This window comes from Azolla caroliniana, unplaced genomic scaffold (genome assembly GCF_043228905.1).
Source record: "Azolla caroliniana isolate FFs.n. ecotype wild unplaced genomic scaffold, voAzoCaro1.0.p SCAF_21, whole genome shotgun sequence".
Taxonomy (NCBI): domain Eukaryota; kingdom Viridiplantae; phylum Streptophyta; class Polypodiopsida; order Salviniales; family Salviniaceae; genus Azolla; species Azolla caroliniana.
In genome coordinates this window covers 2,173,479-2,201,200 of record NW_028230456.1, presented here as the reverse complement: position 1 = coordinate 2,201,200, position 27,722 = coordinate 2,173,479, and the positions used below count along the sequence as shown (strand labels likewise).

The 27,722-nt window shown below is 37.6% G+C and overlaps 2 protein-coding genes across 2 annotated transcripts; one reads left to right on the top strand and one right to left on the bottom strand.

The window, feature by feature from the left end:
• The first annotated feature begins 346 nt into the window (after positions 1 to 346).
• CRR1 (Dihydrodipicolinate reductase, bacterial/plant) lies at positions 347 to 6,828 on the top strand. Its single transcript, XM_087336289.1, has 10 exons — positions 347 to 504; positions 1,562 to 1,684; positions 1,971 to 2,045; positions 2,174 to 2,239; positions 2,380 to 2,478; positions 3,204 to 3,320; positions 3,431 to 3,526; positions 5,513 to 5,611; positions 5,702 to 5,788; positions 6,007 to 6,828. Exons 1-10 carry the CDS (start codon positions 385 to 387, stop codon positions 6,037 to 6,039), a joined length of 915 nt encoding a protein of 304 aa, XP_087192415.1. The 5' UTR covers positions 347 to 384; the 3' UTR covers positions 6,040 to 6,828.
• A 1,684-nt stretch (positions 6,829 to 8,512) lies between these two features.
• Positions 8,513 to 18,026, bottom strand: LOC147850282 (uncharacterized). Its single transcript, XM_087336290.1, has 6 exons — positions 17,771 to 18,026; positions 16,152 to 16,270; positions 14,953 to 15,094; positions 10,904 to 11,044; positions 9,764 to 9,985; positions 8,513 to 8,816 (listed from the first exon to the last, which is right to left on the bottom strand). Exons 1-6 carry the CDS (start codon positions 17,918 to 17,920, stop codon positions 8,682 to 8,684), a joined length of 909 nt encoding a protein of 302 aa, XP_087192416.1. The 5' UTR covers positions 17,921 to 18,026; the 3' UTR covers positions 8,513 to 8,681.
• Positions 18,027 to 27,722: the final 9,696 nt, after the last annotated feature.

Here is a 27,722-nt window from a genome sequence, read left to right as displayed (position 1 = left end):
TAGTTACAGAGGCTATCAGGCAGCGGGGCTCCTTGTGACAGAGTCGGGCTCCTAGTGACAGAGGCCGTCAGACAACGGGGCTCCTAGTGACAGAGTCGGGCCCCCCGTGACACAGTCATTGTCAAACTTTTTATCCACATTGGACGGTGGAGATCGCACGCGCCATCAACGGTGCGACCTGCCCTCTTAAATTTTTGGTAGTAGTTAGTCACGAGCTATACATAATACATAATATTGTATACATATAGATACATAATACTGTATTATGTATATGTATACATAATACTGTATACATATACATACATACATACATACATACATACATACAAACACATACATACATACATGTGTGTGTGTTCTCCACCTCTATTTGTCCAAATAGCTATGGCAAGCTTCATGATGTGCAGGCCGTCCCGGCTCTCCCCTATCATCACCATCTCCAGACCCCTTCACCATCACATTATTTCATGCTCTTCTTCTTCTCAAAGGCCCCCCTCTATCAAGGTATCAAGCATTACTCTGCTCTCCGTCTACGCTAAAATTTCATGAAAAGTAAAACCTTCTTTCCTTGATAATTTCGGATCTGAAACAAACATACATGTGTCTTCTTTTCTCCACCAAATGTATGGATATTACGATGTTTGTTTCTAAGAAAACACGAAAATATATTTGACGCAGTGTAAAGAATTGTCATTCTCACAGCCATTTACTGCAACATAAACTAATCATCACCAATTACTTTTATAATGTAAATTAACCATTACTCTTTCCGCAAAGAAAATGTAAACTGATCATTAATCTTTGCGTAGACAATCTAAAGTAATCATCACTCTTCACAATAGTGGAAAAAATGTATATTTCGATTTCATTAACATAAGAAAAAGAGATGCATTCTAATTTAGCCCTCACTTCTATGCTAATGGATCCTTCTTCTTCTTTTTTCTAAAACACGCTCAAATAATATCTGTACTGGCTTTTAATTAAAATAATTTGTGTACTTGTGCAAATAGTACAGTTTTATTTCATTTGTAAATAGTCATCAAACTTTAGTTTACAAATATTTGTTGGCTTGATATTATGGATACTTTCAATATGAATGAATCTGTTAAGGAGGAGAAATATTTCACTTATGTGAGTTCATTGCTTTTATTTATTTGCTGGAGATTTTAAAAACATGAAAATGTAAGACTTATGATATTTTCAAACTTCGCTGTTGAATTCATTTATTTCTGAAGGCATGTGGTATCTACACTTCATCATATACAGAATTTGTCATTGAATTAATTTGCTACTCAGAGATTTTGTTGGTTTTCGTTGAAAAATCAAGGATTATGCTATCCAAAATTTGTTAGTTTCTTGGAGATTTTGCTGGCTTTAGCTGTTGTATACCATAGTGAAATATCAGGGCTTATAGTTTTGTGCTTGAACTCATTTGTTTCTTGGAGAATTTTGCAGGCTTGAGCTGTGTTATATTGCAATGAAACATCAATGTCTATTATATTGTACTTGAACATTTGATTCTTGGAGTCACTTTTGGCTTCTAAATTTGTTATATGAATAGGTCATTGTGAATGGAGCTTGTAGTCCTATAGGAAAGGCTGCAATTGCTGCCATCACTAAAGCTAGAGGTATGGAACTTGGAGGTGCCATCGATTCTGTCTGTGTGGGAATGGATGCTGGAGAGGTGTGAATATATTATAGAAGAAATGATCAAAATGCCACTCTACTTTGGTTTGGGCCCTTAGGGTTTATGTTCTAATAAGAAAATAGTTATTGTAAGTCTGCAAACCTTTGGTTTCAAATTTTCAGAAGTTGTTTTGCCTGATGGACATTACGGCAAGGAATTGCTTTTTAACATTCGGGAATTAATTAAACTAGAGTGACATTTTGATCATTTGGCATAAATTATCATCATTGCTCGTTGTTACGTGTTTTTTTCTTTTTCAGTTTATTTTTGAAATTTCCTTCAGATAGCTGACCTAGAAGAACCCTTGGAACTTCCCATTTCAAATGATCTTGTCATGGTACTAGGCTCCTTATCGCAGGTGCAAATTTATATGCAATTTATAATTTTTTTCCTGTTTACAGATCTTTCAACAATACTGTTCTTCATACTTTCAGGGGTATTGAATCTAGTATTTCATGATATGGTTTTATGCATCAATTATCATAGGGATCATCCTCAGGAGTGATGGTGGACTTCACGAATGCTTCTAGTAGCTATGAAGATGTCAGACAGGTGACCTCCAAGTTTTATAATTAATATATGTTGCCAATGGAAAAAATATAACCTTAAAAATGTTATACCAAAGCATGGACTTTGTAATTGCTTTGATGGTGAAATTGTGAATACTAACAAAGCTTTCCTTCTTATTGAAGGCGACAGCATTTGGATTTAGAAGTATAGTTGCCGGAGGAGAGGGTCTTGATACGGAGAAAGTAGCTGCGTTATCCACATTCTGCACAAAGGCAAGCATGGTGAGCTAGTGAGATCCTTGCATTATGCATTCTGCTGTAAATTATATGTAGTATGAGTAATATAAGTTGGTTGAAATATATTTCTTAAGTAGTAATAGAGTAATACCAATAGAACCAAGTCTATATATGTGTATATGTATGGATATAATTAAATACGGGGAAATGACGAAATATGCTCATATAAATTGAGAAATTAAAATAGTATGATTGCTTATTTGCAAAATTACCTAATACTTTTGGTCAGAATTGTTATATTAAACTTTGACATGAAGAAAATAATTATAATTTTAGCACTAATTAAGAAATGAGCTTTGTTAATTCCAAATTCCAAATTTAGAAACTGGATATATCTGAATTGGTCAAATTTGCAGCAGCTCTGATTAAATTCTCAATTACTTGTTATTATTAAGTAGATTAAGCTAATAAAATATCTTTGATTATGATTAATAACGCTCTAATTATGGCCTATACATTGGTTTTGAAATTTCCTTGTCTATGTGTTTAACCTTTATTTTCATGTGATTAAGTTGTCCGAGAGTGTTTACGTCATCTTGAAAATAACCAAGCATTCAAATTTCTTGTATGTGTAAATGTATTTTGGTAAATTTCCCTCTGTGTGTGTCTATATATACGCTAAAATTAATTATGCCAGAACTCCAAGTTCAAAGCTTAATCCGAAGCCATTTCTATTATATTGCTTTCAAGTGCTCTTTCTGAAACAATAGGGCTGCTTAATTGCTCCAACGCTTTCTATTGGAGCTGTGCTTTTACAACAAGCTGCAACAGCTGCTGCGTTTCACTATAAAAATGTTGAAATTGTTGAAACTCAACAAAAATACAATGTAAGATTATCATGAATATGAAAAGGGGATCAATTTTCTTCAGAAGGAATGGGGGTTCTCCAAAATTGGAAGCTACAATGTTGATCGCTTTTGATCTTCTCCAACTTCAGAAATATCCTTCACCTAATGCAATGGTGCTTGCTGAAAGTATATCTGGTTTAGGCCAACAATACAACAGAATGGATGCTTCATCCACAGATTGTCCAGTAAGCTTCTCTTTACTTCTTATTGATTTGCATTGTTTATTTATTACTAGTCTGCTAAAGGAGGAAAAAACTATCACTAATATTTTTTGTTTCTGTGCTATATGTGTGTAATAAATAGATATATTAATGTCATTTAAGAGGTCAAATGGCCTGTGAAACCAAACTTCAAAGACATTTCTTATCTTGGAGAAGAACAAACCAAAATAATTATAACTAGATTAGTAAAATTGTCAAGGTTTCCCAAGCAAGGAAAGCACCTTGAGTGTCAGGCTATAATCGTCTTTGTTTGTCAGTAACATGGGATGAGGGGTCATGATCCACATGTATGTGGCCTACGTGCACAACAAGTTTCTATTGCCACATCTTTTTTTAACCCTTTCTTAGTTTTAGTCGAAAAGAAGCATGTGTTGGTCTTTTGCTGGTGAGATTTTGTGATCTTGGTCTCCTTCAATAAATTTTATCTTCGTATTTCATTACCTTGCGAAGTGGACCAAAGCCTTCCTCATAGAGGCAGTGACCTGTCCCCCTTATTCCTGAAAAAAACATTGCAACGTCAAACATAGTGCTCCTTTGGCTCCACATCCTGAGGTCTTGGTCACCTTCAACAAATTTCATCTTCGTACTTCATTGCCTTGAGAAGTGGACCAAAGCCTTTCTCATAGAGGCAGTAATCTGTCCCCCTTATTTCTGAAAAAAACATTACAATGTCAAACATAGTGTTCCTTTGGCTCCACATCCTGAGGGCAGAATTGTAGATCTGTTCCTCCATAGCTTGCCATGCATACCTCCATATCTCAACTCTTAACTACTGTGAAGAGGGCTTGAGCTGCCCTATCACATACAGAGTGCATGAGGGAGACATGTATCCATGGAAAATCAAAGCTATATTGGAATGGGGAAAGTGCATAGGTATGTATGCCATGTTAAGTGAACCATCTTTGCATCGCAACAACCAAGCAATGATTATCTCTCTGTTTGGCCAAGTGTTACCAAATTTGAATACCTTTACTGTGGCAACTACCAAATATTATGCATCAAGTCACTGATCAAGAGTGCATCCATCACTATGATGAGGTGCACCTCTCAGCTGGAATCATGTTATGGGGCACCGACACTTTGCTTCTCTCTGCCCCATTGTAGATTTGAATGCATATCTGCCTGTCTCAATCTCTAACTGGTTTGGAAGGGTTCTAAGCTGCCCTATCGCACTATGTGTCACATGAGAGAGATATGTATCCATATGAGAGGGCCTGATGATAAATTCTTCTCATAACAAGTGTAAAAATAGGTCCTTATAATGGGCCATCTTCCTGTCAAGGTCATGTCCAAGTGTGGACAATCCAAGCTATATTAGAACAGGAGTCGAATTAATGTGATGTGGTCAGAATCATTCTTGCATTGCAGCATAGAAACAACAATTATCTCCATGTTTTGCGAGCAGTTTTGTTTACATAAGTGTCAATCTTGAATATCTTTGTTTTGGAGGTTCCAAATCCGTTGGATACAAGTCACCGATTGGAATAACGAGTCTGGAAAGAAGGAATGTTCTTATAAATATCCTCTGGATGCCGAATTTGATCTATGGGACAAAATGGATGCATCCAATATCCATTATATCCTTTGTATGTCTCCTTGTTTATTATCCTACATGAATGCGATTCTCATTGAAACAAATACACTGTTGAGAAAACTTCTTGTGTTAATGTCCTGAAACATAAGACTTCCTGTATTAATCTCCTTGATTTGTTGTCGATATGTATTATGGGATTCCTTCCAGATGGTATTAATGTCGATTTGTCAATCTATTTTTTTGATGGTATCCTTCAATCAATAATATTTTTAGTCAAAGGGAATGTACTTGTGGAATGTATGCAACATATACTTGTGGGATTATATATGTGATGTATAGAATAATTTACAACGATTGATACTCGTGCTATTTTGTCTACATAATTGCATTAAAAACACTTTTGTATTATATGCCAGGCAAGAGGGGTGGTTGTTGGAGACGGTGTGCGGGTTCACAGTTTATCATTGCCAGGGATTATCTCTAGGACTGGAATTCATTTTTCTGGACCAGGGGAGGTATCTAACAGAAAATGCTTCCAACCCAATAGTTAAGAGACTACATTTTCATTGTGTGGTATTTTTTATGAAAATATGGAATAATGCCAGATCCTTTCCTTTCAACATGACATGACTGATATGCAAGCATGGATTCCTGGACTTTTGATTGCCATACGACGAGTTGTAAAGCTTGAGGTATGATATAATATTCTCTTCCTTCTCTTTGGAGTTTGGTATTTAAAATAAAGAAAATGCCAAGTACCCCTAACTTGTTGGGTATTTACGTAATGTCCCTAAACATTTAGAAATTACCAGAGTACCCCCTATGGTATAATTAGGACATTTTTCAGTGATTTTCCCCTAATATGGTTTACACTACTTAAAAAGTCTTACTCCATCTGGCATCATGGCAGTCTTTGATATATGGACTGGAGAAGATCCTTTGAAGTCACTTCGCATCCAAACTTTTCTTCATGGATCTCTTGATAATAACAAAATTTTGGTAAGATCTCATGAAATATCATGTTCAAATTTGTTAAGATGTAACGAAATATCATGTTCAAATTTTTGCATAGATAGAAATTTTAGTGAGTTCATGTCATGATAGATTGTAACATTATTTTTGAACTCTAACAATTATGTCATTATTTTATTTAATACTAAAGGTTCAATTATTGTTGATGTGAACTTCCAACTCTCTTGACTATTCTTAATCAATGTCCTGAAAGCCAACTCTTACTATCAAGTGATTATAGATGTAAGGTACACAAATCTTTATTTGTCATTGTTTCATTACAATATGCAAATAGAATTGATTAGATAACATATTGTCAATCAGATTGCTTTGTTGCCATGTGCAGCATCAATATTTGTCATATCTTTTCTAGTTCAACTAGAACTGGTCATCCTAAAACTGGCAATATTCTTTGTTTAAAATGACCATATGGTGTTTAGGAACAAGGATAACATCGATTATGTGAAGTTGCAAAGTGTGTAAATGCAAACATAATATATACATCAACTTGTAAATTTAAGCAGTTTCCCTAAACTTTGATGGGGAAACAAAATATATGCTTTTTTAATTCCCCCACCCAAATCCAAGAACCATTTAACCTTCCAATGACCACCCAAAAGCCTATTTAAGCTATAGTGTGATCCAACTTTAGTTAGCTCTCTAGATATGAAGTGTATTCCTTTTTAGAAAACTAGTGACATACGAAATTATTTAATTTTGAGTAATTTTGTCATGCGACCAAGGGAAATAATGTTGAAATAGTGACAAATCCTTTATGTTCCATGTCTGCATAACTCTATGAGTCTATTCTTTAATCTTAATGCAAATTATAAAAATGTGGAGATTATCCCAATGCCAAAAAAAATCTGTGTAATATTTAAATATGAAAAAATGCTAAAATATGATTCTTGAAAATTAATTGTTTTGTTAGATAATTCCCAAATGAACATTTCTTTATTACCAGATGGCTATTAAGTGTACAGATATTCAAAAAATGTAATCTAATTGATGCTCGTTGAACAACAAAATATGTGCTGGAAAAAGTTCCATACATTATCTAAAATGTAAAAAGAGTTCTTTGAAAAGGTTACCATTATTAGAACATTAATAATAATAATAACACATTAATCTCTTTCCAAACTATTGGTACCTAACTGTAATGTACAAACATAACATATCGATATATCCAACTACTCGTTGCACTTCAATATAGCATCATGTATAGCAACTCACTCACTACCTAAGTGTGTCCAATGATGTATACCATCTATATCATGAGTTCTTCAATATTGTTTCAAGAAGTCAACAATTAGGTATGCTGTATTTTGTTTCTTAAAATATAAATCATTGGCATGTTTTCCAAAGTGAATTAACTTATACTTGCCTAAAATTAACCAACATGGATGTTGGATATTGAACCTTGTTGTCATCAAATTCCAACATGTCTCTTTCCACATCTCTTTCCTCATAACTATAATGTAGACACATAACATATGGATCAATCCAAGCTATTGGTTGCACTTCAATAAAATATGTATAGCGTCTCACTACCTGACTCAAGTCAGCTATACGATATATATATCATGAGCATCATGACAAATCATACTCTACAATCTTGTTCTTGAAGATGGTTTCAATGCCTTAATTAATATCCTGTATTTTGTTTCTTAACATATTAACTGATATTGAATTTTGTCTTCATCAACCACATTTTAGTGTGCGTCAAAGTATAAAGTTCAGTCATTGATTTTCTTCAGTTTTAATACTTTTCAATCGCTGTTGCAAACCCATAACATATAACTATAGTGACCATGAGCTTTTAACACGAACAGTGATTATAATCTTCACAAATATATACATTCATATTTATTTACTTCATGTGCAGATACCAAGCATTGTATTTCAGTGAGAACCAAGTATTGTGAGGCTTGGTCCATGAGAGGTCAATAAAGTTCATTTGCCTAAAAATCTTCACTTCATGGGTCCTCTGTGCCTTTCAATGTAGTCAATTCATAATGTTTTTCTCCTTGCACGAACAAAAGTAACCTCATGCATTGTCAAGGCTTGCCTCTTGTAGCTGCCTCTATTATTTGATCAAGGTAATGAAAACAAAATATGCAATCTCCAAGTTTCCAATGTTGCTCCAAATCCTCTTATGCATGCACCTTGTTTGTTTTATTCATGTTCAAACACTATCAGATCATCAAAGGAATAATTGAGTACCATGCAATCACCAAGTTATCATGAGGTTCTAGTCATGGAAAGTATAAGGGTTTATTTGGAGAGGCAACAAGGAGAGAATTGATTAAGTGATTACATGCATACATTTCCCAGAAAACATAAAACTGTCTGGTTATAGTACAATTTAAAAAATGCTATTGGATTAAAAAATAAATTAGCACATATTGAACCGAAAAAGCTTACATTTCAATGAACTTCCCTCTTAAGTCACATTTTTTAGGATTGGCTCATCAAATACAGCCAAACTACCCTACATGGAATTAGAAGCTCAGTGACAGCATATGTATACCTGTGCCAATGAATTCAGAATAATATAACCATTCTCAAACCATCTCAATCTTTATCTGAGGCAACCGGTGCCCCACCTCGCCAATAACCTGATGTTGACAATCCACTATCTGCAAGGAATTGCATGTATACTGATTCCAGTTGAGCATAAGATTCTTCTAGTTTCTCATCCTCCAGTTCCTGGAAGGACGAAAGGAAAATTCTTCAAAAAATGCCCATCAGAAGTACCAAGTAGTTTCTCTTAAATATACTTTCGGAGTCCATTAATGGCTTGTGGCATAGCATATATCGGTGTAATTACCAAAATCTTCTTCAAACATATTTTCATGTTCCATTAATGGCTTGTAGCATAGCATGCTACTTTTGCAGGATATAGACAAGAAAGTTAATTGAAATATGACAATTGTACATGATTAATGACTGCTGGATACATGACTGATTGTTTTAAATATTACAATGCAAAATACATGATTAATAATCGCTAAATAATAACAATATCTATGTACTGAGGATGGGCACTCTTATGTAAGGAAATGCTACTGCAGTTAGGATTGGTGGCATAGAGAAATTTACATTTAAGGACAGCCAATGGTTAAACAATTCAGATAGAAATAAGGATATTTGCATCTTATTAACTGTTATGTTAGTAAGTATGCTCAGGCAAATTAGCCCTCATCTTTTGACACCCAATACAGAAAAGGATCTAAAACTATGATAAAACCCAGAAGTTGGCAAGATATTAGTCTTCTAGTTTGCTTATTATGATAGCCATGCCTCATCATTTTTGCAATCAAAATATTACTCTTCATATAAAAGTTTATAATATCCAAGCAGAAGATATAAGAGACTAGAAGAAACACATTCAAAATTTCTTTGATATTCTGTCTTGTAAGATTCTAAATGATGTGATGAATACGACTATTAAATTGATGAGAATGACTTATGATCTGGAAGAACACATTCATTGCATAACCTCTTGGGAATAATATAAAAGATCTTTAAAAAAACATCCAAATTCAGATATATCATGAGTCTATGATATTCTAAACACTTCAAACATTTATTTAAAGGGTGTGGATGACTCATGAAATTACAATGATACAAAGGCAATTTTCATGGCATCTTACCGATATGCTCTGTTCTTCTGGAAAAGCTGCCATATTAGCTTCATCTAATTTCTCGTCTTCTTTTAAGATACCTTCCCATCTTCTTATCCTTGATTGAGATTCTGCATCTCTCAAGTTGTGAAATACAATTTCCTGAGGCTTTGGCACATCGAAATAAGATATGCACTTCCTCACAAGGTAAAATACAGCCAGTAGCACCAAAACAGATGATGCTACTCTAACCTGTTAGCATCACAATAACCTCTCTTTGTTTCTCTCTCTACATACACCTCTTCTAAATCCATAAGCTACAGTGGCCAACCTCCAAGAATTGTATCTCTAGATGCAACAAACACTATTTCACTTTTATTCTAACCTGAAATATATGATATAATAGACACCAATTATTTCTATGTTTCTCACACAAGCATAGAATGAATAATTAAATAATAAAGCCTGCTTGTGTCTGTAGTATCAGGTAGAGTGAAGGTTGACATAAATTACAGATTGAAAGAATAATAGAATGAGGAAAAAAAGAAGAAGTTATGAGAGCTAATTCATCAAAGGATGTTTCAGGCTACTACAAATCTAAGAGAAAACATTATAGCATTAACCATACAATCCTGTAAGCTGCACGAATCAGTATCACATCTTTCTCAAGTGCTTAAGCCTACTATAGGGAATAAGAGGACATTAAAATTATGACCTCAGGAAATAACAGTACAAGGTAACATCTTGATCCTTAGTTGGAATTTGAACCTTCTCTTGCTATCTCTTATTTGGTCTCATAGGCCATTTGGGCCTCTTAAAAGATGTTAATAGATCTTTCTCTCTCTCTCTCCCTCAAATATTTCTCTACTGTTTCTGGCTTTTATGCAAAATTTGCTTTGTCATTTACCCTATAATCTCTCTTATTTCGATTTTAGATTTTTTTCCATTAATTTTGCACTCCCTGCCAGACAACACTTACAATGTAATCTATTGTTTATAGGCCATTTTGGCCTCTTAAAAGACGTTAATATATCTTTCTTTCTTTCTTTCTTATTGAAATTAATGAAGAAATTTAACTCTTAGGCAGGAAACAAAGAAAGTAAAAGAAGACAGAACTTCTTAAAATTATTTATTCTATTTTAAATGTATCAAACTGAGTGCCAAACTTACATGATAAACTTGGAAAAATGAAGCAGAAGTGCGCTTTGGAAAATTTCCTGGAATGTTTTCTGATTGCATTATGACATTATCAACCTCATCTTCAATATTGCTTCTGATTACTACCGATGGTTGATGATTTTTTCTTTGAACCTGATGAAACATGTAGAAATTTGATAGATGATGAAGGTTAATTTGCATCGTCTAAAGGAATTTTTCTTCAAAAGTTCAAAGAAAAGCACACTGTTGATTCTATGTTTTAAAGTCTATGTCAATAAAAGTGACTATCGCATGAACAGGAACTATTATAATTATGAGTGCCATCACTCAACCCCTATATCCAATTCTCATAGTTGCAGTAATTTCCCAATGAAACAAGTTTGTATCCACATAAAAAATCTTCAAAGAATCAAACTAAATATTGAATCTCGTGATATGGGAAATTTAGAATTTGAAACCCAAAAAAGGAAATCTCTTTGTCAAGACTTGAGGTATCAGTAATAGCAAAGACAACCATACAAAGAGATTCCAACACCCATTTCAGAACTTTCCATACAAATCATCAAGGCATCAATACACCTCAAGGTTTAGAAGGAGTATGGAGTGAAATACACAAAGTGAAGAAAACCAACAGAAGAAAAATCCTGCGTAAGTGGGCAAATTAGAGCAGTTTCAGAAGGTTGGCTCATGGTCTTCGACAGAATGGAGGATAACTACTCAATTTTTTGAATTCTTACCAGTCCTACATATGCAGAAAGATCTTTGACATATGGAGCATAGGATGAAGTTTCACTGCTTGGTGACTCGGAACAGTGGTATGTTGCTCAGGCCACCCCAGGACAACGTGGAGGAATGCATCAAACATTAGTACGAATGGGATGGAAAGTGTCAGGGACTATATTTGAACATATGATGGCTAAATTTTCATGCCACTGCTCGCACTGTGGTTCTCTGAGCCCCTCTCTAGCCTGACTTGGATGATTCTGTGCCAGCAAAACTCGTTATGTAGAGTCAACCGAGTAACAATGGTGAAGGGCAAAGAAAGTGCATGACTCGATCAAAGTGATGCTATAAAAAATACTTGTGTATTGTTGGCCAACTCTTTCATGTATTGTTTTTCAAGCAATAAAGTTTGGATTGTATGGATGTGTGGATATTTTATTATTTTGATAGAGAAAGAAGAAAAGATGTATCAATGTCTATTAAAGGCGAAATTGCCCAATGAAATCAGAGCATTTCTATGGCTTTCTCTAAGGTGATTTCTATGTGTTTATTGAATGCTGAGGGGCAGAAATGGTGGAAAGTGGTGAGGCTGTGAAAAAAATTTGATGCTTCTTATTGGGTGATGCTTCTTATTGGGTAGGTTGTCTTTTTTCCTCTTTCTTAGAGGATGCATTTCATATCTCTCAAGAGTCTCTCGTAATGATGTTTTAGTTCTAGCAAGAAGAGTTCCACGCATCTTTGGCCCTTTAAGTCCATAATGATTTATAATGGTCCAAAACCTTCTCTGAAAAGGAAAAGGAAAAGGAAGTAGGAGACATGATAGCCGAAAAATATGTGGTCTTCCTCTCTCTCAGACTCTAGAGAACATAATCAACAGACGGCCTTTTGTTTGTAGACCATCAAATCTTCCAATCGCTATCAGTAACTGATAATGAGCAGTGGATCTGCCCTATCAATATCATACGCCGTGACAGAGTTGAGCATCCATGTTGTTGAGGTGAATAACAAATCAATACGACGATACATAGGAATTTATTCTCTCAATGCATGTCCAAGGGGAGCGGTGGATTGATCCCTCTTTGTTCATTATCCAGCCTTAATAGTATGTCGATTCAAATTACAGGGTTCAGTTCCATGCAATTAAGATCCACAAAGGAGCAATCAAGGCTACAATTGAAAGGAGATCATGAAACAACATATGATGTAACTTGAGACAAGTATTCATTTTGGGCATACTTGGAATTAGTGTCTCCATCTATGCTAGTTGTATCAGTGAGCTAAATCCTCATTTTAATTTAGTATCTCGGCAAAAATGCACTATTGGTGAGTTGTGGGTGTGCATGTTTCGATCACGAACTGAAATATTTCTCTGAATCAGTACACCATGGATGAAACATTATGCAGTATTATTGCATGATATTTCTACCTAGCAAAACACTTTCCTGCACATGGCCTCTCCCTATCCAAGACTTAGATTAGGCAGGGCCATGTTGGTAGGGAGCTTAGATACTAGTACAAGAGATATCAATTACACATTAGATTCTACGGTATGAAGTGATCAGCTGATTACATACTAGAGGATGATGCTTTCATTTGCATCCACCCTTGCCTCCTTTTGGCAGTTCAGGTATGTGTTCCTGATTGTCTTGAGTTGCATACCTCAAAGTGTCTTATATTACATAATCACATGAAAGAAAACTTCCTTATACATATTTCTAAGCCTTAACAGATGGAAATTCTAGTACTCTAATTTCTGTTGTCCATGTTCTGAAATAATTACAGTACTTTATGGACATCCACTGTACTTGCCCCAACTACAAAAAACACTTTTTCTCCAGCAGGAAAATGAATGTTGGAAGCAAAGGCAACAATCATTCGTGATTAATCATCAGGCATTTGAGCAAATATTCATGGATGTCATTGATTATTGTGATAAAGAAACAAAAAAGTATTAGGGGAAAAAAACTATTATAACTTCAGTAGTCATATTCCATGCCTTCAAAACCATAGTACGAAACATACGTACCATACGTGCATTTGCATTTGAGTATGGTTAGGAATCGGCAACAGTTTGGTTTAAGCTTAACCGGTTTGGCCTTATCCAAACCAAACCGGTTAAGCCTAAACTGGTTTAGAAACCATTTTAGCCAAGCTGATTAAGTCTTAACCAGCTTGGTAACTGACCCAAATCAGTTCCATTCGGCTTCAGCCATCCCAAACCAAGCTCAAACTGGTTAAGGAAGCTCAAGCCTAAACCAAACTGAACCAAACTGGCAACCGTTTAAAAACAGTTTAACGGTTTGGTTTAGGCTTGAGCCGAGCCATTGCCAAATCCTAAGTATGGTAAATACCATACCTTTGTATTCATTATTTACTATAAGGTAAAACTTTTTTTAAGGTAAAAAAGTGAGAAAAAAAAATTTTAACACCAAAAGAAAACATAATACGCATTCATTTGCAAACAAATGATTGAGCAGAAGAATGCGAATATTACATTCTATGTTCAAAAAATGTGCATTTTATGTATAAAACGCATTTTAGAATCCTTGGAAGTATTTAACATGCATTCTGCATTTTACAACTGCCATTTCAAACTGTTCCACGTATTTAACAAGTACTTTACATATCCTAAAAATAAATAGTAATAATATTTTGACCACAAAATGTCGTCTGAGATTAAATGATTTCTTCATTGGGCAAAGTTTTGGCATGATTCCGTCATTTCATGAAGTTTTCTGTCTGATACTTGAATGAATTAGAGAGATCAAATCGTCCAAAGTTAGTAAAGAAATTTCTGGATGCAATACAAATATAAATGTTATTTTAACATATTCTACGTATTTTATGTTTACAGTATGTATTCTAAGTACGTTAAAAAAAAGGTTAAATACTTTTGAAATAAGCATACATATTGTGTGCATATTATATGCAAAAGTATTTTACAACTATGTTCAAAACATTACAAACCCTCAATGCCATGTCTACCATGTAAATACCAGAACCTGGACAAATGAAGGGAAGCATCCTCTGATAGTTTGATTAAAAGGAGCACACATTTGTTTGGATTCCACAATACTAAATCTGTCATTATTTTCATATCAACAACTACTAGCAAGCCTTGGAATACTTCATGCATAGAAAAACTAAAGATGTCCTCAAGAACTGTCTACTATAGGCACAATAACACCTAGTGCGCTTGATAAATGATGTGCTACCACTTCAACAGCATTGGCAAATATATATATTCTTTCATATCAATAGGAAACACATGCATGCATGTATGCTCAAGGCTTGTGTGTAGAGAGCATATGTTCCTGTCATAATAGAGTTTTACTTACCTGATCAGAATTTATTGACTGCAACGGTATAAGCAACAGTTTTCCAGCAGGTATATAGTGAACATCAACTATTTTGTTTGCAAGGGCAATAGAATGCAATTTTGTGTTAAACTTATTTGCAATTGCCGTGAGGGTGTCGCCCCTATAAATACATTAAATTAAAATTTTCAGTTCTTTGAAAGAGAATGTAAATCATTGTGAAAATATAATGATCACATTTAACTTAATTTCTTAGGGAAAAAAACCTGAAATGGGCCTGAGTTTTTCTTTGTTTTCCCAAATACCCTTGGCCAAACCCCCCCAAACAGGATTTACATGTGCTATTTGAGCAGTTATATGGTCAATTACTCTTCTTTTCTCCATTTTGGAGGTTGACCAAAGGTATTTGCACAAATAACAAAAACTCGGGGGTATTTTGGACCTTTTCCCATTCTTTAATAGAATAGAATACATTTTTTATTATCCCAAAGGAGGCCATTTTTGACAGATCCACAGAGAATTATAGTGGAGAGAACAAGTAAAACTCTATTACCAATTGGGAAAAACTTTGCACGTCACTATCATGGAACCCTACTGTTACACAATGGGACATGAGCCTAATGATTGATTAAGTACATCAACTATTTTCAGCAGATTCTGATTTCTTTATAATATAGATCATGTCATTTACACTGGCGACTTCATGTTAGCCTGACCTGATTACCAATCCTTAGATCTTCTTTTCACTTGGAAGCTATATAAATATGACACGTGCATAATAGTTTCTGTACTTTTACAAAGTTTTGGATCTTCCCATTTTCTATATTTTTTCTTAGCCATGACCAACTTTAGATATGCTTGCATCTAATCCAGTTAGGTCAAAGCCATAGAAGAAGTTTTGCACTATAACCTCATTATGCTTATTCGCCCACCATGTATACAGCTTCCTTCATGATGCATAATTTTGCTGATATTGATCAAGAAATTTTGTCCATTTCATCTTTGTCTCTATTAATGTCATTATTCTCTCATTCTCTTTCCACTTCATGTGTATATTCCAAATCAATTAAAAATGGCATCATAAGCCTTAAAAAATGTTTCCAAATATTAAGACTAGCTAATTGTTAAGATTGCAATTCTACTAACCAAAATATAGGACATTTATGCTAATGAAAGAAAATATGTAAAAACGAATCTGAAAGGAGAGGTTGAGGAAGTACTCTTTGACTTTATATCCAACGTGACAATCACTTGTAACACTCTGAATTTCCACTATTTCAAAATCATCAATTTGTTTCCCCTGTGCATGAAAGCCATGAATCTGCTTCCGATGCCCTCTCTGCAAACCAATTACATGTTTAGGTACAATCAGATGACCCCAGATGTGTAGAGAAAGTACCAAACCTAGCAAGTTACTTGAAATGGTTTTGCATATCGAGAAATGTTGTAGGAGGCCACGATTATACACCAGTCCAAATGAAACTTTTATGCATATGGAAAGATTACATTTGGTTTCATATATCAATAATTTAATTTCGGGAAGAGTGATATCATGCCCTGGTTGACTAAAAATTGTAAATATAACAGAGCATAGAAAATTGAGATAGATATTTTGAGTATAGCATGAGCTCACGCACTTGACAAGCAAAATATCAACTTGAAATTTGATCATTAGAAAAAACAAAATGAATGTAGTCCCTACAAATACATATTGAACTACAACAACATGAATGAAGGATAGTGATGACGTATATACCTTTTTTTTAATGTGACCAAACATTCATTTGAGGTTTTTGCTGATTCAGACAGCTATTTAATTTTTTAATATAAAAATAGCACAATCTACAAAACAATCTACATTAAAGTTTCCCTTCTTACATAGAACCAAGGGACTTATTATATAGTTAGAAAATAAAACTGATAAGAAATTATTTCCTTTTCCCACTAAGTACATATGTAGTAATGATTAGGGCTTTCCAGGTTTCCGAAATCTGCTCATATCTCCTAAGTTCAAGAGAACAATGGACTTTTTTGAATGATTTCTTTGGCCACCACCCTAAATTTTAAAGAATGATGGTTATTTCCCAAATTTTTAACTCTAATGTCCTATTAGTTCTATCTCAAACAAAACAGCTTGTTTCTCAATCAACATTACTTCAAGTGCTCAAAATAAGTGAATGATTGAAACTATAGAAAATTGCAGCATTTGTTTCCCACTTCTCACCTTGAAACCAAGAATATCATAGGGACATCTCCTCATTTTCCTAACCAAAAGATACATTCTGATTCAGAAGATGCTAGCCGTGACAAGACACACAAAGTACCCTATCATTACGCAAAAACTAGACATTTTTGCTCAAAAGCTCATGAAGACTTTTCAGAGTTGCAGTTATTTTGTTTGCCACTCCCTACATCAAACTTTGAATAACATATAGAAAACTCAACACATCAGTTGCGCTTCAGATGATGCTGTGAAACCATGAGACAAAGAGTGTTCAAACATAAATGAGTTTGCGGTAATTTACACTTCAGTTATTTGAGAATCACCTTCAAATTTTGAAAAATCTTCGTTAAGGATGTCTCTAAATTTCGGGATGTTGTTCAGGATTAAGTTACGTTCAATCATTGAGACATATTTCAGTATAATATTTTGGTTGGCAATTCAAGCAACCCGGACAATATTATTAAACAAACTTATCTAAAAGATTCGATTTCAAATTTGTAAATGATTCGACAGAGTAGTGAAGTATCAGAAAGTTACAGAGGCGGCGGCCACTAAAAGAGGATTTTTTAAATCAATTGAGCCCTACCAAAAGGGAAGCAAGAAGAGACCACTTACTCTGCGAATTCTGAAGGTTCTGGGATCTTCTTTGAAGGAGAATCGATGGTTATGGAAGCTTCCACTTTCACTGCAGAGAAAACGAGAACTGTAGAAGAAAGCGGTAGTAGGTCGCCAGAAGCCACAGGAATTAGGGCAAGAATTGCTCATCTCTGAGCAGATAGGGAGGTAAGAAGAAGCAGAGGGAGGATAAGAATCATTAGAGCAGCGCGCTACGTCTCATATCGATGAGAAGGAAGGAGAAGAAGGTCGTCATTCATTTCATTGTTTGTCTCTGTCTGTCTGTCTGTCTGTCTGTCTGTGTGTGTGGAAAATGAAGAGGAGAAAAGAATCTCTCTTCAGCGCTTTGTAAATCAAATTAAAATTAACCTAAATCTTCCTACTTCATCTACATACATACATACATACATAATACATATTTCTTTTTTCTTTTTCTTTTTCTTTTTCTCTTTCTCTTTCTATTTCTTTTTCTTTTTCTTTTAGATTTTTTCTTTTTCTTTTTCTTTTTCTTTTTTCTTTTTCTTTTTCTTTTTCTTTTTCTTTTTCTTTTTCTTTTCTCTCTTTTCTTTTTTCTTTTTTCTTTTTCTTTTTCTTTTTCTTTTTCTTTTTCTTTTTCTTTTTCTTTTTCTTTTTCTTTTTCTTTTTCTTTTTCTTTTTCTTTTTCTTTTTCTTTTTCTTTTTCTTTTTCTTTTTCTTTTTCTTTTTCTTTTTCTTCTTTTTCTTTTTCTTTTTATTTTTCTTTTTTTTATTTTTATTTTTATTTTTCTATTTCTTTTGCTTCTTTATTTCTATATACAATCATTTCCATCTTCGTTTTTGGGGCGTCTGTATATATGTAATATCTTTATTTCTATCTCTCACTTGAATTTTGTTTGTTTTGGAGATGATAAATGTCCCAATCATTTATCGAGTCCTCATTGGTCATTTAAATTTCGATCCCTCGTGATGTCTCCAGAGTATAAAGAGCTTCGAGGAGATCCCACAACAAAAGAGATGTGATGATTAATGATGGTCCCACCCTATAATCGATCGATTGAATGTTGTGGTGCATTTTTGTAAATGCTTTATTAGGAGATGCACAAAAGCATATGACAGCATTAGATGAGTTTCGCATGCATCTGTAACATAGTTACGCGTCAATCGCTCTCAATAGCTCTAAAACGAAGATTTAAGCTTTGTGAAGAGCCAAAATAAGGATAAGACATGCATTACATACAATGATATGATGCCCGCTTGAAATCGTGGAAAGCTTTACATATTTGGGCTTGAAGTTCCCGCAAACCCATAAATGAAAGAAATGGGCAACCTGTTAACTTAGAGATGGGAAAGAGAGCTTGTTATACATTTGAGAACATATGCAATGGGGGAGACATTAAATGTTGGGTCCTTGAGAAATACCTTTTTCACTCTTTGGTGGCATTGAGGCTTCTCTATGGCGTGAAGGTATGGGGCCTCATTCGGTTTTGAAAATGTTTGAAAATGTTTGGAAGCGCTTCCTCATACAAAATTTCTCCAAGTCAATAAACAAATGCCATACACCCTCCTACTTCTTAAGAGATGAACACTTCCATCAAGATCATGGTATTTTATAATTCATGCAAAAGTAAGAAAATCGTTAGCAACTCTATTATGATTACAAAAATAAAAATCAAGAAGAGAGATGCAAAGACTTTTTAATAAGCTAAAATGGCTTTTGTGATTGAACAACACCTTACATCTTAAAAAATTGTCTCTCTTTCAGAACCACAAACCAAAATAAGTACAACTAAATATAAGTCACTAAAGAATTTCTTCAACTAAGGAGTTTGTGGTCTTAGATGGGCAGTCCCACACGCACGACAAATTGCAATTGCTCAAACTATTGTGACACCTTCCAAGTTTCTTTGGCCTAAAACCCCACACATTTAGTTCTTGATTCACTTGTCGCGTGAGTTTGCGTGTTAGGTTACCTTACATTAAACATTTTCCATGCTCTTTTACTTTCTTGTCCTATGAATGTTGTATACATCTTGGCTTCAATTTTAGCCAAATATATCTCCTTCTTCACAATATGTTTGAAGGATTCTTCTTGTCTGAGTCTATGAAATCCTCGAGTCACTTTTGGCGACGACAAGTGTCTTCTTGTACCACAACATGTGGCTACATAATCCAATGAATCTAGCAACCCTTGTGTGAGTTTATAAAACGGGCTCTAAATCAAGCTTGTTATTGTGTTGTATACTCAATGTTGAGAATCAAGCTCAACTTGGTCTAGTGTGTGAAATCACCTTGAGAGTGAAGAGACACCTCAACGATCAAGAGTCACCATTATGTCACCACTTTGTATTCTAGAATTTAGTATGAGTCATAGAATCATATTCTATGACACATAACTTATGAGCTTTCACATTCCCCATGCTCCATGAGCCTTGTAGTTAATGAAGAGAGAGGGTGACTACATAAAGCACCCTCCTCCCACCTTGTATGTTGTTGAGTCTTTCTCCCTTGTTAATATACTTTTAACCTTGCGTATACTCTCTCTCTCTCTCTCTCTCTCTTTATCTCACACACACACACACAATTCACACCTATTCCGCTTCACAAGAATCCATCTCTTGATTCTTTACATGGTATCAGAGCGATTTGGTAGCTCGATCTAGCCCATTCGCCTCATCGTGATCGTGTGTTGCGCTCTACGCCGACGACCAAGAACCGGCTCTTAGCTATTGTAACGTCGCTACATAGCTCGTATTCGAAGAGAGAAAAAGAAGAAGAAGAATCGACATAATGAATACTCAAATGGGGAGCGCTCTCCCTACCGAGAAGTTGGATCGAAACAACTTCGCATCTTGGGAGTACAAGATGCACCAATACCTTGTCAGACAAGGCTATTGGAGCTACATCAAAGGAGCGCATGAAGACCGACCCACCGAAGTGGCTCCTGGGTACGCGACATGGGAGCAAGCCGCGTGATGTATTGTTTGGCGACATGTGTTCACGACCACATGCTCGGTTACATTCGAGAAGCCAAGACACCGAAGGAAGCGTGGGAAAATCTACGAAAGATTTTCGCCGCCAACACGACCGCGAGGAAGCTTCAACTCCGCCAAGAGTTGAACAACATTCAACAAAGGGACATGTCCATCACGACATACACCTTGAAGATCAAGGAGCTTTGCGACTCGCTCGGCTCAATAAGCGTAAGTATAGATGATGATGAGATGGTTCAAATATGCCTCGGCGGCCTCGCACCATGGTTCGACGCGATGCGAACCGCCATTCTAGCATGGGAGAAATCTCCCTCCTTCTTCGAGCTCCAATCAATGCTATTGGTCGAAGAAAACCACGTGCGTACGAAGAGTAATGAGTCGGAAGGCCACATGCTCTACACGCACTCTAATGGAGGAAGAGGACGCGGACGAGCGAGAGGCCAATTCGGCCAAGGACACGGCGGACGAGGTTTGACCTACGACAACAACTCCCAATTTCGGCCGCAAAACGGAGGCCAACGAGGAACCTTTGCAAGAAGGGGGAGCTTCCACTCCGGCTCGAGCCGTCAAAACGCAACCGAATGCGGATATTGCGGAAAGCTCGGCCACCACGAAGAAGAGTGCCGAAAGAAGATGCGTGAATCGGCTTCCACAAGCCGACAACTCACGAATTACGCACACAATTCCGACTACGAAGAGTATAGTGGAATGTACGGGAACAACTCCGACTACGAAGATCGTGGCAGAATGTATGCACGCAACTCCGACCATGGCGGAATGTTCATGATGAAACATAGAGCAAACTCTATGTCGGCCTCTACCTCAACTAGTGCCCTCAATCCGGAGGACGTATGGTTTGTAGACTCCGGAGCCTCAAACCATATGACATCCCATAAAGAATGGTTTCTCGAACTTCGAGAGCCGGAGCGACCCGGTTATGTCGAAACCGGAGATGACACTACGCACCCGATTCGGCACATCGGCAATGTCCCGTTCGGCGAAAGAGGTAAGCAAACATACATTAAAAATGTCTTGCATGTTCCCACCATCACGAAGAATTTGGTCTCGGTCGGCCAAATGGTTGAGCAAGGGATGCAAGTACGATTCGATCAAGAAGGGTGCTTCATCGAAAAAGAAGGCCAAATCATCGCACGCGGAAGAAGAGAGGGCCGGATGTTCATTCTCGATTCGCACGAGATGAAATCCGCCATGTTCGCGAAAAGCTCGAAAGCCGACTCCGACATAGAGCTATGGCATAAGCGAATTGGCCACATCAATCTCAATAAACTCAAAGCAATGAAATCGAAAGGAGTCGTCATCGGACTCCCGACATTCAAAGAGAAGGAGATTGAAGGTGTATGCGAAGCGTGCCAATTCAACAAGCAACACCGACACCCATTTCCGAAGGAGCGGAATGTGAGCAAAGGCGTACTCGACGTAATTCATTCCGATGTATGGGGTCGGCCTCAAACGGTGACATTCGGCGGATGCCGATATTACGTGCTCTTCATCGACGACTTTTCTAGGCACACTTGGATCTACCCGATGCGGCAAAAGAGCGAAGTGTTCGGACACTTCCAAAATTTCAAGAATGAAGTCGAGAAAGCCACGGGCCGACATGTACGATGCCTTCGATCGGATGGCGGCAAGGAGTACTTCTCGGACCATTTCACGGCGTATCTCCGAAAGGAAGGAATTCGGCGAGAATTCACTTGCCGACACACTCCGCAACAAATGGAGTAGCCGAGCGCAAAAATCGGCACATCCTCGAAGTAGCGCGGGCCATGATGAACGAGAAGCATATGCCCAAGTCATATTGGGCCGAAGCGGCAAATACGGTCGTCTACCTAATGAACCGGCGCACAACATCCGGCATGCACGAGGTCACTCCGCACGAAAGATTCTTTGGAAAGAAGTCGAACCTATCACATGTTCGGATATTTGGCTCTATTGCGTACGTGCACATCCCCGACGAGAAGCGTCAAAAGCTCAACCCGAAGTCGGAGAAATGTATCCTCGTAGGATACTCACTGGAGCAAAAGGGGTACAAGTGCTACAACCCCTCAACTCGAAAATCTCGGGTAAGTCGAGACGTCGTTTTTTACGAGTCCGCATCCTGGTACGCACCAGAGACAACTTCGCCTCCGAGTCCGCTCGACCCGAAATCCACCGAACAAGAGATAGAGGATGAAGATCACCTTACGCGCATGTTCGAAGAAAGTCCGATCACGACCCGACTGAGCGGACCACAAGAGCCTTTGAGCGATCAAAGCATATCACGGCCTAGCCCGAAGATGGACAAAGGCAAGGCGAAAATGGCGGAATATGAAGACAATCGCTTCGGCAACGATGAATCGACTCACTCACTCGACAGTGAGTTCGGCGGTTTCGAGGTACCAATCGGAGCCAAGAAAGCCCTCATCTCTGCAAATGAAAAGCTCCGCCGATCCACTCGTGAAAAGAACCCCGTAAACCGATTTGGCTACAACGATTATATGGCGTACCATTACGCCTTTATGATGAAGGTAGTGATAGTACGGGAGCCGGAAACCTTTTCGGAAGCCGCGAAGGACCCGCGATGGATCGAAGTAATGAATGAGGAGATGCAGGCACTACGGAAGAACGAGACGTGGGATCTCGTTCCCACCTCACCACACAAAAAGGCGATTGGATGCAGATGGATCTACAAGGTGAAGTATAACGTTGATGGCTCCGTAAACCGTACGAAGCTCGACTCGTAGCGAAAGGATACGCTCAGACACATGGCGTCGACTACGAAGAGACCTTTGCCCCGGTGGCAAAGATGACGACGGTGCGGACCGTAATTGCGAATGTCGCGGCGAAAGGGTGGCACCTCCATCAAATGGATGTCAAGAACGCCTTTCTACAAGGCGAATTAGAAGAGGAGGTGTACATGATCCAACCACCCGGCTTCAACTCGAGCACTCATCCAAAAGTCGTATGCTGACTCAAGAAGCCACTCTACGGCCTCAAGCAAGCACCGTGTGCTTGGCATTCGAAGATAACGCAATATCTTCATCAAATCGGCTTCCGTATGTCAAAATCAGACAACTCCCTCTACATACGAAGCGATTCTGCAAGTCCGATCGTCATCATCTTATATGTGGATGACCTAGTCATTGGAGGTGAGCATCTCGTCGAAATCAATAAGGTCAAATCCCTCCTTTCCGACAAGTTCGAGATGACAGACATGAAGGAGCTCCACTACTTCCTCGGCATCGAGGTAATTCGGACTCCGGCCGGAATCATGATCTCTCAACAGCACTACATCCTCAACCTGTTATACAAGTTCGGGATGGCTGAGTGCAAATCCGTGGCAACCCCACTCGATCGTAATCTCAAACTAGATGGGCACTCCGGCACCAAAGCGTGTGAGCCGACTCAGTGTCGGCAACTCATCGGGAGTCTCATCTACCTCACGATCACTCGACCCGATCTCAGTTATCCGGCCGGTCTCCTTAGCCAATTCATGCAAACACCGCGTGATACTCACTTGGATTGCGCTAAGTGAGTTCTACGATACGTGTGTGGCACAATGGATTGCGGCATCCTCTACAAGACCGCGATGCCAATACGACTCGAGGGGTACACCGATGCTGATTGGGCCGGCTACAAAGCCGATAGAAGATCAACCTCCGGATTTGTTTTCTCCCTCAGCAGCGGAGCAATATCCTGGAGTAGCAAGAAGCAGCCTACCGTCGCTCTTTTGAGTACGGAGGTGGAATACAGGGGCGCAGCCGTAGCTGCGTGTGAAGCCGTATGGCTCAAGAGGATTTTGAAGGACCTGGGCGTACCCATCAAGGATCCGACTTCCCTTTACTGTGACAACATGAGCAGTATCTATCTGGCTCGGAACCCGGTGTTCCACGCGTGGACAAAGCACATCAAAGTGCACTATCACTTCATCCAAGAGCGCGTTCTAGCTGGCGATGTCGACCTACAACACATTAGCACCGATCTTCAAACGATTGACATCTTCACTAAAGCCTTAGGAGCCGACAAGCTATGGCAATTCATGACCGATCTCGGATTGACGATCCCTGACCTGCAAAGCTTGAGGGGGAGTACTGAAGACACTACGCAATAACGCGTGGATTCCGCAACCACGCAACAAAGCCGCGAAGAAAGACGCAAGCCAAAGCACAGACTTCGTAACTACGCGCAACGCAAGCTGGAGCACAGATTCCGCAACTCCGCATAACGCGAGTCGACGCGGACTCCCGAACGTGAATTGAAGCGGATTTCGGATACCGTCTGAAACCGACCCGACTTGAGCTTGAGGGGGCGTGTTGAGAATCAAGCTCAACTTGGTCTAGTGTGTGAAATCACCTTGAGAGTGAAGAGACACCTCAACGATCAAGAGTCACCATTATGTCACCACTTTGTATTCTAGCATTTAGTATGAGTCATAGAATCATATTCTATGACACATAACTTATGAGCTTTCACATTCCCCATGCTCCATGAGCCTTGTAGTTAATGAAGAGAGAGGGTGACTACATAAAGCACCCTCCTCCCACCTTGTATGTTGTTGAGTCTTTCTCCCTTGTTAATATACTTTTAACCTTGCGTATACTCTCTCTCTCTCTCTCTCTCTCTCTCTCTCTCTCTCTTTATCTCTCACACACACACAGTTCACACCTATTCCGCTTCACAAGAATCCATCTCTTGATTCTTTACACTCAACAACCACACACCTCAATGTTATCCTGAGCAAACTTGTGTTTATCTTGCAAGATCCCATTCTTAACACATGCATCTTTTTGGCAACAACTTTTCACTTAAAAAGTGTGGATATGCATTATCTATGTCCAAGCTAATAGGTCTATTGTTGATAGTAAACTCTCTTATCTCGTTCAAATTGGGATGAAGATCCCATCAAGTAATTGATGGTGCTTGCACCTCCATTGGGGTTCCAACATATCAAAGCATAAATCACTTTTTCATGTGAACCACGCAAGGCTACAAAGTGTTTTGCCATGTGTTTGTTATTTTGGTCATCTATTAAGCTCATTGCTTTAGGCCAACCTCTTGTGCAACAACTTCTACATAAATGGCATCACTTGTGTCAAACACAATTGTTTGTTCATCCTTAGTAGGAATATTGATGTCCAATAATATTATTGTTTCAAATATTACAATTATAACAATAATAAGTATAACAATTATGCGAGAGTTGTAAACGTCGACCTAAGAGGTGGGAAGTAGCAAATTACAACACATAATTATCTAAGATCTCCTCATTGGACTCGTGTATCTTCTTAGGAAGGAGATATGTATCAAGAAAATATGTGTATTTAGGTCCCATGGTCAAGATTGGCCTCTTTGTAGACACTAAAAAAGTTATAGTTCTCTCCACATGATGTGCAACTACATCATTTTGCACACTTTGGTGCTTTTTGTTATGCAGGTGGTTTGGAATGACTTAGCAACTCCCACCCATATCATGAACATTGAGGTAATATTGCCATTGATGGGTTTTGTATACATAACAATATTTATGTTCTCAAAAGTATCTTCATAACACCTTGTTGGAATCAGAGATGACTCGGCTCAAGCATGAATCGTAAAATGTTTTTAAAGGGGTTGGCAGTTCGGTTTGGGCCAACCCAGTTAAGGCTTAATCAACTTGGTTAAAGAGGGTCGATTCAGGAACCGATTCAGTTCAAGTTTGGAAACTCCCTGTTAATAATTAGGTAATTAAGTAGGGTTAATTAGGGTCTAATTATGTGAGTATTGATAAAGTGGTAGAAGATTATGTGATATTATGTATGCATGTGTGTGAGAGGAAGAGAGAGATGAAGATAAACTTATGAACAATAATATAAATGGGGGATGATTAACAAGAGTGTAGCTAAAGACCTTTATTTGTATTAATAAGCATCAAGTTACAAAAATACCCACAAGGAGGTATATATACAACTCACATGCAGGGTGCACATGTGTGAGGAGAATATAGGTATAAGGATGTAATTCCTATATATCAATGAACTTGGTACTGGAGGATCTAGAATGTATCCCATTCTAAGTACAAAATCCTATTTAAGGTTTTAAGGTCAACACTTCTAACTAGATTCTAATTATGTAACTACTAAATTACATGGTTGACTAATTTAAACCTAGTCGAGCTTCATATCTCAACACTCCCAAACTGGTTTAAGGCTTAATCGGTTTAGTTTGGACAAGGCCAAACTGGTTAAGCGGAAATTGGATCGTCGCTGATTCCTAATACCTACCTTTTATCCTTAACAAACCATTGATGGGTCTCTGTATGGCATGAAGTCGAGTGGTTCTTTACTTTGTAACAACGATCGTACCGCCTCTATAAACAACCCATTTTACTTCCGTTTATTGCATCAAGGACTTCTCATGTATTGTTTTTGCAAACAACTAATTGAGTTGGCTTGATATAATTGTCTTCAAATATGTTATCACCCTCAGTTTTTCCCCTTGGATCCATATCGATGAAGTGCATGAAACCTTAGGCATAGACTCAGTTGTCCCCACACTCCACTTGGCATCTTTAACTAACTCTCGTGCTTGCATTTCCATGTCCAATATTCCCTATACAACAGAAACAAAATTTGCCTCTCGACCATTCTTTTGATCGATCTCACATTCATCACTTCCAGCTTACGATAGACTGAGATCTACGAACACGACCAAATACCAAGACAATAATAAGCCTAGACTCGATATCAAAATAGAGCCAAGACTAATGACAAACCTAGAGCTATACCCATAAACGTGACTAGAGATAGAGACATATGCAAACCAAGAACAAGGACCCAAGACCAAGGCCAATATCATATATATGAATTGAACCCAAGCCTAGACAACCCGATCCCTAAACTAGTTGCCAATGATCAAACTATTACAACTAGCGAATGGCTTGAGATTAAGACACGAACAAAGATTGAGATCGAAACATGACAGAACATGATACAACCCAAACCTAGATA